This window comes from Erinaceus europaeus, chromosome 9 (genome assembly GCF_950295315.1).
Source record: "Erinaceus europaeus chromosome 9, mEriEur2.1, whole genome shotgun sequence".
Taxonomy (NCBI): domain Eukaryota; kingdom Metazoa; phylum Chordata; class Mammalia; order Eulipotyphla; family Erinaceidae; genus Erinaceus; species Erinaceus europaeus.
In genome coordinates, this window is record NC_080170.1 from 111095929 (window position 1) to 111108177 (window position 12249).

Consider the following 12249-nt stretch of genomic DNA (forward strand, 5'->3'; position numbering starts at 1 on the left):
GCAGATTTTTATTATAAATCATAGTCAATACGTTCACCTACAATAGGTTATAAGTAATCACTTTCTAATATATTAAAGAAGTAAAGGCAGTTCATCATGGGTAAACTCAGCACTAATTTACAGTGACATTATAATAGTCAAGCAATGGCTTCTCCTTTGTTTCCTGGTGAGTAAGCATTTTCTCCAGTACTTGATCACATTTGTAGATAATGGTATTTGCATTCTATATGAAATCACATCAGTGACCGAAGAGCGCTTTTAAATTTGGATCTGGTTGCTACCATGACTCCCTTCTAACATCTCTGGGAAGATGACCTCACCCATGTGTCCTGGACCCTCACATCTCCAGAGCTCTGGTCTAGTGGGGAAAGAGACACATGGCTGGGGATATGGATCAAAGTGTCAATGCCCATGTGCATTAGAGAAGCAGTTACAGAAGCCAGAATGCCTACCTTCGCTCCCCATCAACAGCCTTGATCCACACACTCAGTGGAGGAGAAGTGACAGGATGAAGATAAGAGGGTTCCAACATCCAGCTCTGTCAGCCCCGAGAGAGAGAAGGGAAAGGAGTGGGACATGTGGAAACAGTTATGATGCCATGAATGGCCTAGAGGGGAAGGGAGGATTGAATCAGTACAAGAAAGGGCCAGTATGTTTACATGTGGACAGATAGTTGTAGAGAAGATGGTTGGCCAACACCAACAATGAAATAAAGAAATACGAAATAAAGAAACAAACCGAACTGTGGATGTGTTGCTCAAGCTACTGAAGTCACATGAGTCAGGATGGGCAGGCAAAGTAGCTCACTAGGACAGTGGGCCTGCTCACTAGGAGTGGGCACTGGCCGCTTCTAACAGCGAGGAAAGCACGGGGCTCTGTTATGTTTCTTCTGCCTCTTGTCTGAAAGAGGAATGGCCACTCCATAGCCCTTGACTCCCTCTCCAAACTCATGGTCCCCCTGCGGCCCTGTGTGCCCTTCCCCAGGTGTGCTCCTTCAAGAAACACCTGCTGAACCTCCAGGGTGGCCTGTGGAGCCTGGTCCAGGAGGGTGGGCTGTGCTTGCACTGGAGGGGCAATGGGATGAACGTTATGAAAATTGGCTTAGAACATGCCATCAAGTCTGCTGTCCTAAAAGAGATGGAGGCACTCCCTGCACCTTAAAGCCCTCCCTCAAACTGAGGACAGCACCTCTGCACCTCCCCTCATGGCCAGTGAGGTCACAATTCGTGTCTATGACCTTGAGACCCTGGGCCCATTATCTGTGGGCTGCTCCCCACACGATGGTTATTTGAGTTGTGCACTTGCTAGTGGTGCAGTTCAGCTGCATGGAGCTTCAGCAAGTATGAGCAACCAAGCTGACAAAGCGCCCCAGCCCTGCTCTCCACTTCGAGCCATAGTGAGGACATTCAAGGCTTTAGCCAGCAAGGCCACATTGCCCCCTCCAACAACCTCATTCTGGAAGCAGAGCTGGGCGAGAGTCTATGGTTCTGTGTTTGCACAGACAGTATCCTCTGCCACTGAGCATGGGCAGCACCCCACCCAACAGGTGAGTTAGGGGACCCCGGGTCTCACAGAGCTGAAACACACTTGAGAGGTACAGGAAATTCTGCCCTTCTCATGCCAGGTTGAGCTGGAACCCATGTTTACCAGCAGGGGCTCTGGGGGGGGAGGGGGAGGGGCTGAGAATGGCCAGGGGCTGGTGTCTACCCACAGGTGCTGGACACAGGGGAGCAGGTGATGGTCCCTGTAGAGGTCCTGGAAGCGCAGAACCGGGGGGCACTCTGGCAGTTCCTCCTGTCTGGAGCCATGGCTGGTGCTGTGTCTCGCACGGGGACAGCACCGCTGGACAGGGCCAAGGTCTACATGCAGGTGGGGGCATGGAGGAGCTGGGAACAGCACAGCCTGGGAGGCAGGACTAGGTTAGAAATCAGGGGCTCAGAGGGAGTTGGAGGTGGCCAAGGGGTTCAGAGAGGAGTCAGGGTTGAGGGAAGAGTGGAGAAAGGGGCCCAGGGGCAGTGGGGAGGGGGCTCAGCTGGAAGCCAAGCAGATGCAGTCCTGAGATTCCAGGTGCATGCCTAACAGCATGGGATCATGCTTTCTCCCTCTGCATCATATGAGGACATGCAACACAGCCATTGTTGAAAGGGGCTGGGTGGTGGCTAGCTTTGGGACCTGGAGTGGCTTGGTACAGGGGCCAAGGTTCTCATGCAGCCCTGTGTCCCCTCCCCCAGGTGTACTCCACCAAGAAACACCTGCTGAACCTCCAGGGCGGCCTGCGGAGCCTGGTCCAGGAGGGTGGGCTGCGCTCACTCTGGAGGGGCAACGGCATAAATGTCATCAAAATCGCCCCAGAATATGCAGTGAAATTTTCTGTGTTTGAGAAGGTGTGGGGACCCTCTGCTCCGCCAGCCCCACCCTCCACACTCCCTCCTTGCCCTGCCCAGATTTCACACCCTTTCCTGGACCCACAGTTTCCCTGGGGTGGGGTGGAGGCAGGCCTCTCTCTGCCTCCCCTGGAGACACTGCTGGCACAGAGGTGGGGGCTGCCCAGTGTTTCTCTCCAGTGTGAATCCTTCCTGCCCCAGGTGAAGGACTCCCTTTGTGTGGAGCCCACGGCTCCCTCCATGGAGGAGCACCTTCTGGCCAGCTCCCTGGCTGTGGCCACCTCACAGTCGCTCATCAACCCCTTGGAGGTGAGCACTGGGGACCTGGCCACACATTCCTTCCCTCACACAGTTGCCTGCTCTGTAAACTGCTAGGACCCTGGCAACAGACATGACAAATATACTCCTTGAGAGCTAGGTGTGTATCCGTGTGTGTGTGTGTGTGTGTGTGTGTGTGTGTGTGTGTGTGTGTGACACTATCATGTTCTGACAAATATTTTTATATCCATGAAGATTCCAAAGACTGAGAGCCAGTAGGGACTGAAGCCCAGCAATGACTGATATGACAGCCCACTCTCGGGGTGTCCATTTGGGGGTTTTCCACAAACCTCTGCAGAGAAATTTGAGTAGACGGTAACCTAGACTCACAATCACAGTGTCATCAAACCAGCAGGTAGAGCTTGTCAAACCTACAGGTCTTCCGCCCATGTCTTCTGCTTCCCCTTCTCCTCCTGTTCTAGTCAGCCACAGAGAGGGGGAGAGAGACAGAGATGGAGATGCACTTAGGCCCATGCAGTGCCTGGGACCCAGCTGGGACCTCCTTCTGGAGACTCAGAAAACGCTGATTCTCTTTTATTTCCTCATCCTGCCTCCCTTCCTACTTCCCTTCTTTCCTTCCTTCCTACCTTCCTTCCTTCCCCCTTCCCTCTCTGCTTCCCTTCTGCCTTCTCTCTCTTCCTTTCTCCATTTTATCATTCATTCATCTCTGTTTTTCTCTATTTGCAAGTACATCTCAGTTTTGAATTAGGTGGTGAGAGAGGAAGAACTTGAGTCTTTCCAGCTTGGATGTCCAGCTTGACTGTTTCATCCCCTTTATGCTGACTCTCCCACCCTACTCAGTCATTTCTCTACTGCACAGTCCTCCCCCCAGCAGCTGGGTCAGAGGATGCAAGGAGCCTCCCTTCTGCTCCCTGTCCAGGTGCTGAAGACCCGGCTCACCCTGGGACGGACTGGCCAGTACACAGGGTTAGGGGACTGTGCCCGCAAGATCTGGAGGCACGAGGGGACCCAGGCCTTCTACCGTGGCTACCTGCCCAACATGATTGGCATAGTCCCCTATGCCATCACCGAGCTGGCGGTGTACGAGGTAGGGGGTGGGTGCCTGCAGGTGGGGCCAGGGCTGCAGGAGACTGGGCCCTGACGACCTCCTTCCCGCCTCTCTGCTCTTCTCTTGCAGCTGATTCAGCGTGTATGGAGGAAGCTGGGCAAGGACACAGAAGAGCCTGGGGGCCTGGTCAACCTAGCGTCTTTCACCCTCTCCACCACCTGTGGGCAGATTGCTAGCTACCCCTTTACCCTGATTAGAACCAGGATGCAGGCCCAAGGTCAGTCTGGCCTCTGGTCAGGCACCAGTTGAACCCTCTCAGAACTAGCTCCTTTCCCTAAATTCCATCTCCAAACCTAGCCCCAAGACTCTCTTCCTCAACACAATTGCAGACCGTTCCTAGTTCAGACCTGGCTCCAACAGGAGCATCCCTTGGTGCTGTGACATATCCCCATAGGGTGCCTGGATTGGAGCCTGGGCTCCTAGAAAGGCCGGTACCCTACCTAGTGAGCAATAACTCTGGTTCCAATCCCTGTCCCTCTTAATGGCTTCCACGTGGCTTGGAGCCTGCCCTCCCCACTCCCTCAGCCCAGCTTGCCCACCCTCAAGTCCGCTCTGGCTGAGTCCTGAGCTTGTGTCTCTGCAGAGAGCATCCAGGGCTCAGCCCCCAGCATGAGGGCCATCATAGGGAGCATCCTGGCACAGCAGGGTTGGAGGGGTTTCTACCGGGGGCTCAGCCCCAGTCTCCTGAAGGTGCTGCCTGCCGGCGCCCTCAGTTATGTCACCTATGAGGCTATGAAGAAAGCCCTGGGCATCTAGGCAGGGAGGCTGGGTCACATGCCAGGGACACAGGCCACAACTGTGCCTCACCCACCTCAGCACCTCCAGGGACACAACAAATAAATCGGTGAAGACACTTAGCATCCTGCTGTGTATGTTTTTAATGAGTATTTCAAAACGATCTCACGCTCAAGGAGGCACTAAAACACTGAAATCCAGGTAGAGGGGAGTCACCCATGACCTGGTGCCAAGGCTAGAGGCCTGGCCTGGGAACGTTAGGCCCTGACTTCCATATTGCCAGCTCAAGAACACAGTGGTGCTCTCTCCTACACCTTTAAACAATCAAACTCAGCTGAGTTTAGCAACATAGCTTGTGACAGGTGGAGAGAAAGGGACACTGTTACACTGCTGGTGGGAATTCCAAGTGGTCCAGCTGCTTTGGGAGCGATTATGGAGAGATCTTACACCAGGAATTATAAAATTTCCATGTGAGCTAGAAAGACCTCACTTGATCATTCACCCCAAATGAACTCCCACACACAGTTTTCCAAAGAGACCAATGTGCCCCCATGTTCAGAGCAGCCTGTTCTCCCAGGCCAGACTGTGGAGTGAGTCTGTGTGCCCACCAGAGATGCCGGGCTAAAGAAGCTAGGGCCGATATAGTCCATGCTATATAGATGCTACTCAGCAATCAGAAGAGATGATACTGTGTGCTCTGGGAGGAAATGGATAGAACTGGGTGTGACTGTGCTTAGCAGAATAGGCCAAGATGTGAAGGACAACTATGGGATAGTGTCACTCATATATGGAGTCCAGAGAACTGATACACTTGAACTTGTAATCAGGGAACTGAGTGGGTGAAATTATAAAGCAAGCACATGTGTGAGATTTGGGAAAACTTGATAATCTTTGGGAAAGGGTGAGAACACAGAACTTTGCTGGTAAGATTGCTTTGGAACCATACCCTCTACTTAGAACATCTTGATTCATAAGTAAAAAAAAAAAAAAAAAAAAAAGAATGAAAGAAAAAAAAAGGAAAACAAATTCAGCACATGATGGTCACAGGTCCAGTCCCTGGCTGCACAATCAGCCCGAGCTGAGCCGTGTTCTGGTAAGTACAATATAAGACAAATTGGACTGGGAGGAGCACACTGTGAGCACATGTCGCCCTGCACAAGGACCTAGATTCAAGCCACTAGTCCCTTCTGTAGGGGGGAAGCTTCAGGAGCAGTGAGGTGAACTAACAAGACTGATCCAATTCTCTTGGTGGGGGAGAGCTAGAACAAACCAATGTAAAGCATACAACAGTGAGGCATGGTAGAGGTGTTTCTGTGTCCTCTGTCTATCTCTCCATTATTTCTATCAAAAATAAATTTTAAAAACTGCAATGACTAAGGGCCTGAAGCACCAGAATAAGCACTCACCTCAGCTTTGCGCCTACCGTGCTGCTCCTTACCCGGGAGTTTCAGGGTGACCCACAGGTACCCAGGCTCCACTTGATCTAAAAGCCTGTCTCTGTTAGTATTCTTCAAAGGACCCAGGGCTGGGCTCTGGGCAGGAGGAGGATAGCTCACCCAGTGGGACATTTGCTTTACCATGTGTGAAGCCCTGAACAACAACGCAGCAGCATGGAAGGCAGCAGGGGAGCAGTGCTATGGGGTCTCAAAGCCCCTTCACTGGCTTTTTCCTCTAACTCAATGAAGAAAACTGGTGTCCAGGAAACAGCTGAGTGGTGGTCTTTATACAGTGGGCTTCGACCTCTGCCCCCACAATATTTTCCTGGTCTCTTTTTTTCTTTTCACAGAAGCATTTTTCAGCTCTAGCTGTTGGTAGGTCATGAGTTTGAATCTGAATCCCAGGAGCCTCAGACATGGCATCACCAATGAGATGCCTCCTACCTTCGTAGTTCAATTTTTAAAAAATGGGAGACTTTGTGTCAAGTACTGTCTTTCAGTGTGTGTGTGTGTGTGTGTGTGTGTGTGTATTTTCAAGAACTCTTATTGTTATAATTGGTATCTTAGGAATGATCTCCACTTCTCTGAGGATAGTAAAAGGATGGCTTAGGTTATAGATGCATTATAAAGAATTGAGACACAAATATTACTTAAACAAAAAGACAAAACCTTTAAGAAAAGTGAAGAACTTACGATTTCCAGGTTAGTTATCCTGAGGGATAGGCACAGACTCGGGGAGCTGATTGCAGAGTTAGAACTATGTCTCTGTAGTTATCTCATATTATAAACAATTGTTACAACATTAACAAACTATACACATAATTTTTTGAAAGGACTTTATTTCATAAAGTAATTCTTGTATTAGAGAAAACTTGACCATAAGAAAGTTCCCCAAATTTTCTCTCCATATACAAAGTGCTTCCTCGTCTATGAACATAGACATGCATTTTCACAAATGTGAGCCTTCTGAAAAGGGTGTGTGTGTGTGTGTGTGTGTGTGTGTGTGTGTGATCACCATGAACTGACACAAGTCCACATATCCATAATGATCCCTGGAGAGGAACACAGTCACTAGAAAATGAAGCCCATCACTGACATGAGAGCTCACTCTTTGGTTTCTGCACACTGGGTGGGTTTCCTCAAATACTGTAGACAGTAAGCTGTGTCACAATGACACTGTCACTTATGTAGAGAGCTAGGCTTTGTCACACCCTAAAAGCCCTCCTCTGCTGTGCTCTGATCCCCCATTTCCTGGCTCTCCTGACAGCCACTGAGAGCCAAGGAGAGAAAAGCAAACACTCTGGGTCATGCAGTGCTGGGGAGGGCACTCAGGACCTCACACCTGCAAGTCCTGGCCTCCACCTCTGTGCCTCCCCTGCCCTCCTACAGCTGGGCAAGAGGATCCGCTGAGCTGCCTCCTCCCAGTCCTTGACCAGGTGCTGAAGACTTAGCTGATACTGAGCCTCACTGGCCAGTACTCATAGCTGGGAAACTGTCCCCGGAAGATCTGGAAGAGTGAGCCAGCCTGGGCCTTCGACTTCAGGCGTCTGCCCATTGTGTTGGGCATTATGCCCTGTGCCCTCACAGAGCTGGCCATGCAGGAGACTCGGGTCCCTGAAGCTGAGGACCTAGGCTGCAGGATGCTGGGCCCCTAAGACCACCTTCCTGGCTCAGCCACCTTCTCCCACAGCTGCTCATAACATCTGGGTGAAATCAGGCTTGGACATGAGGACCCACCTGGGCTAGTCAACCTCACGCCTGTTACCCAAAAGGCCACCCCTGCTACATGGCCAGTTACCCTCTTACCCTCGTAAGAACTAAGGCCAGCCGACCCCTGGCGGTCCCCCCATGGGTTCATCAGCACAATCTTCACTTTCCATGAAGACATCGGCAAGCACAGCCCCCTAGACACCCCTAAACACATATCCAAAGTCTTCTCAATCACACTGTGCCCTAAGAAATATGGTTCCTCCTGCCCTGCCCTGCCCTGCCACATGTAATTCTGTAGTAGAAAACAGACAAACCTGTAGAAGTCACATGAGTCAGGACTGGCTGGCAAAGTAGCTCACCTGGACAGTGGGCCTACACACTAGGACAGGGCACTGACCAGGCTCCAATAGTGAGAAAGGCACTGGGCTGTGTTATCTTTCCTTCTGTCTCTTGCTTAAAAGAGGAATGGCCATTCCAGCCCCCCTGACTGTCCCTAGAAACTGCTGGCCCTCATGCTGCCCAGTGGACCCCCCCACCCCAGGTGTACTCCTCCAAGAAACACGTCTGAAGCTCCAAGGTGGCCTGCAGAGCCTGGTCCAACAGGATGGGATGCGCTTGCACTGGAGGGGCAATGGAATGAATGTAGTCAAAATAGCTCTGGTATATGCCATAAAGTTTGCTGTGTTCTCTCACCAAGCCCCACACCTTAAACACATATCCAAAGTCTTCTCAATCACACAGAGTCCTTAGATCATTTTCCTGCTGCCATGCCCTGACAAATATGGTGTACCACCTATTGTCACCTCTCCCATGCAAGGAAGGTACACTGACTGTTCAGCTATAGCTCTGGCCCCCAAAGAACACTGTCTTCTTAAAGGTTTCCAAGTACTATTTCATGAGCCCGCCCCCAGGCCTATCCACACCCTCTCCACCACCCCTAAACATGCCATCTCCTCCAAGAGTCTGAGTCCTTCTTGGGCTGAGTCCAGAGCTGCCTGTTGAGCAGACACCATTGACAGCTTGATCCCCGGTGTGAGGGGTATCTTCAGAAGAATCCCGGGATAAGAGAGCTGGATGGGTCTGTCTGAGGTTTCACCCCCAACCTCCTGAAGCACTGTCCATGTGAAGACTCAGCATCATTACCTAGGAGTCCATGAAGAAGTCCTGGTTGGAGGCAGGGAGGCTGGGGGGAGACATGGCCAGGACTGGCTCCCTTCACCCAGGGTACAGAGTCAACAGGCCACAATGATAGCTTGTCCACTGGTCACCTGGTCACAAGACAGTGATTACAGTGGGGAGGGAACACCCGGGTCAGCAGGTTCCTGGCCTCCATGACACTGCACTCTGTCTCTGTCCTGTCTCCAAGGGCATAATGATATACAGACATCAAATGATGAATGATCAAGTCATTTCTGGCTTCTAGGGGTTCCCCAGGAAGGGCTGGAGCTCCTCCCTTCCCACACTCCCACATCCACTGTCCTTTCAGGGAACTGCATGGTTTCTGGATCCAGGAGAGAAGTGAAGGTCTTGGATGGAGTTGGAACCCCAGTCCTTGGAGCCGAACTCACGTGCTTAGATCTTGATTTGGTCCAAGGAGATTGACAGAGAATCCTGAAAAAAAAGGGTGTCTAGATCCATGGAAACAGAGCAAATCAGGGTGTAGGGATGGCAGTTAGGGGGTAGGAGTTAGGCCTCTGAGCTGGGCGGCACAACTGTATGCAAGCATCCTAGAGGAGATGGGGTTGATCCCATGATGGGGAGTGAACAGAGGATCAGTGGAGCTCAGCTCTCCTCCTGCTCTGGGCCTTTGCTATCCTTCCAGAAATGACAGTTGGGTCTGATAACAGATTTTACCTGCTGCAACTCCCCACTGGCCACATCACCTGCCTGTCACTCTGATGTTCCAATCCCTTCTCATTTCCTTAGACCCGCCCTGACCCAAGGCAGCTGAGCTGTGTTACTCTTGGCTGATTCCAAATGTGCAAAGCCAGGACACACTAGCTGGCTCCTGAGGTCTGTGGGAACCATAGTCCATTCAGCCTGCCCTGTTATGTTGGTGCCCAGAGCCACATGGAGGAGAGCAGGTCTATGGCCCCTCAGTCATGTGAAATACTCAGTCTCATGGATGGACCTATCAACACCCATATTCACCGGGGAAGTAATAACAGAAGCCAGACTTTCCACCTTCTGCATCCCACAATGACCTTGAGACCATACTCCCAGAGGGGGTTAAAGAATAGGAAAGCTATCAGGGGTGGTGATGGGATACAGAGTGTGGGTACTGGGAATTGTGTGCAGTTGGACCCCTCTTTTTCTAAGGTTTAGTCAATCTTTCCTTTCTATAAATAAAAAATTAATATATATATATATATATACTATGTCTCTTGAATGTATACCATAAGCAAAGTAAGTAGACAGAGTTGGAATCTGAGGTTTCATTTATGCACCACCCACTCTGAGTTGGGCTTTTTTCTAAGTGTGATGTAAATGGTTCATACGATAGGTTTTATGTCCTAAGCTCTGCATTTTCTTAACCAAAGTCTTAGCATCTGCCTTCTCACATGCTTTCTTTCACCTTTCTGTTGAGAAAGTCGTGATTCTAATGCCAGTTGTTGACACTGGGTGCACAGTCTCCCTCCAGGTGAGAGGGGTCTGCACTCCACTGCCATCACTCACCCAAGTCCTGTGAAGTTTCTAGTGCTCTACCATGAAAGACAATGATGGTGCAGTGTATTGGTATGTGACTTTGATTATATGGACACGTATACATACACTCATATGTAAGTTTTTAGATATAGACAGGATGGGAGACAGTGAATGAGAGCATACGTGTGAAATATCTTTAATGCAGTGTGAAGCAGGCTCAAATCTGGGTGATGAACACAGCAGAGCAGTGCACATGGACAAGGGACCTACTTCACCAGCCCTAGACTTTTTAAATTATCTTTATTTAATTTTGTATTTATTTATTTATTTATTTATTTATTGGCAGGAAGAGAACAAATGAAGCTAGGGGTAGGAATAACCTGTGAAGTTTACTTTAGATATGTCCAGCGGGCCCACAACATTAAAATTTTTGGCCTTAGCATGATAGCTCACCACTGAGAAGATGGTGTCAAACTTGTGAACTGGGCTAGAAATATAGAGATATGTTGTCATATATATATATATATATATATATATATATATTAAATGATTATTATTGTCTTATAACAATAGTTATTAGGGTAATCCATCAAGAAAGTGCAGAAAGAGGGTCGGGTGGTAGGTAGCAGAGAGGGTTAAGTGCAGATGACACAAACCCAAGGGCCGGCATCAGGATTCCGGTTAAAGACCCAGAACCCAACTACAGGTGAGTTGCTTCATGACTGGCAAAGCAAGTCTGCTGTGTCTATCTTTCTCTCCCCCGCTCTCTCTTGCCCTCCTCTCTTGATTTCTCTCTGTCCTGTCCAGCAACAACAACATCAATAACAACAATATTAATAACCACAACTAAGATCTGACAATAAGAGAAACAAAAGGGAAAAATATCTCTTCTGGGAGCAGAGGATTCGTGGTGCAGCCACTGAGGGCCAACCATATCATTAGAGACAAGAAAGAAAGAAAGAAAGAAAGAAAGAAAGAAAGAAAGAAAGAAAGAAAGAAAGAAAGAAAGAAAGAGACAAAGCAAGAAAGAAAGAAAGAGAGAAAGAAAGAAAGAAAGAGAGAGAGAGAGAGAAAGAGAGAGAAAGAAAGAAAGAAAGAAAGAGAGAAAGAAATAAAGAAAATGCAGAAAAATTTAAGGTTAACTTAGCCCACTATAATCCCAGGTGGTGGACATAATAGGCAATTGTAACCCTGTTGTGTTATAATTTTGTTAATCAATATTAAATCTACCATAAAAAATAAAAAGAAAACAACAATATTAGGGTGTAGAAGTAACATTTTGGTTATATAATTTTGGTTGAGGGTGAAACCTCAGACAGACCCCTCCAGCTCTCTTATCCTGGGATTCTTCTGAAGACACCCCTCACACCGGGGATCAAGCTGTCAATGGTGTCTGCTCAACAGGCAGCTCTGGACTCAGCCCAAGAAGGACTCAGACTCTTGGAGGAGATGGCATGTTTAGGGGTGGTGGAGAGGGTGTGGATAGGCCTGGGGGCGGGCTCATGAAATGATACTTGGAAACCTTTAAGAAGACAGTGTTCTTTGGGGGCCAGAGCTATAGCTGAACAGTCAGTGTACCTTCCTTGCATGGGAGAGGTGACAATAGGTGGTGCACCATATTTGTCAGGGCATGGCAGCAGGAAAATGATTTCTAAGGACTCTGTGTGATTGAGAAGACTTTGGATATGTGTTTAAGGTGTGGGGCTTGGTGAGAGAACACAGCAAACTTTATGGCATATACCAGAGCTATTTTGACTACATTCATTCCATTGCCCCTCCAGTGCAAGCACATCCCATCCTGTTGGACCAGGCTCTGCAGGCCACCTTGGAGCTTCAGACGTGTTTCTTGGAGGAGTACACCTGGGGTGGGGGGGTCCACTGGGCAGCATGAGGGCCAGCAGTTTCTAGGGACAGTCAGGGGGGCTGGAATGGCCATTCCTCTTTTAAGCAA

The 12249-nt window shown here is 49.4% G+C and overlaps 1 protein-coding gene and 1 long non-coding RNA gene across 2 annotated transcripts in view; both read left to right on the forward strand.

Annotated features, from left to right (window-relative positions):
* LOC132540483 (uncharacterized) overlaps nucleotides 1-12249 on the forward strand; it is a 149416-nt gene that overhangs the window by 90900 nt on the left and 46267 nt on the right. The gene's annotated exons all lie outside the window — the stretch shown is intronic.
* On the forward strand, nucleotides 1307-4607 carry LOC103110598 (calcium-independent mitochondrial carrier protein SCaMC-3L-like). Its single transcript, XM_060198540.1, has 7 exons — nucleotides 1307-1546; nucleotides 1714-1869; nucleotides 2232-2384; nucleotides 2586-2693; nucleotides 3583-3750; nucleotides 3841-3988; nucleotides 4355-4607. Exons 1-7 carry the CDS (start codon nucleotides 1343-1345, stop codon nucleotides 4525-4527), a joined length of 1110 nt encoding a protein of 369 aa, XP_060054523.1. The 5' UTR covers nucleotides 1307-1342; the 3' UTR covers nucleotides 4528-4607.

Excerpts from the sequence above, each read along its gene's own strand:
- LOC103110598 (XM_060198540.1), top strand. The coding sequence starts at position 1,343 with ATGAGCAACCAAGCTGACAAAGCGCCCCAGCCCTGCTCTCCACTTCGA. Across the intron at positions 1,870-2,231 it reads GGGCCAAGGTCTACATGCAG|GTGTACTCCACCAAGAAACA; the intron begins GTGGGGGCATGG and ends CCCCTCCCCCAG. Across the intron at positions 2,694-3,582 it reads CGCTCATCAACCCCTTGGAG|GTGCTGAAGACCCGGCTCAC; the intron begins GTGAGCACTGGG and ends CTCCCTGTCCAG.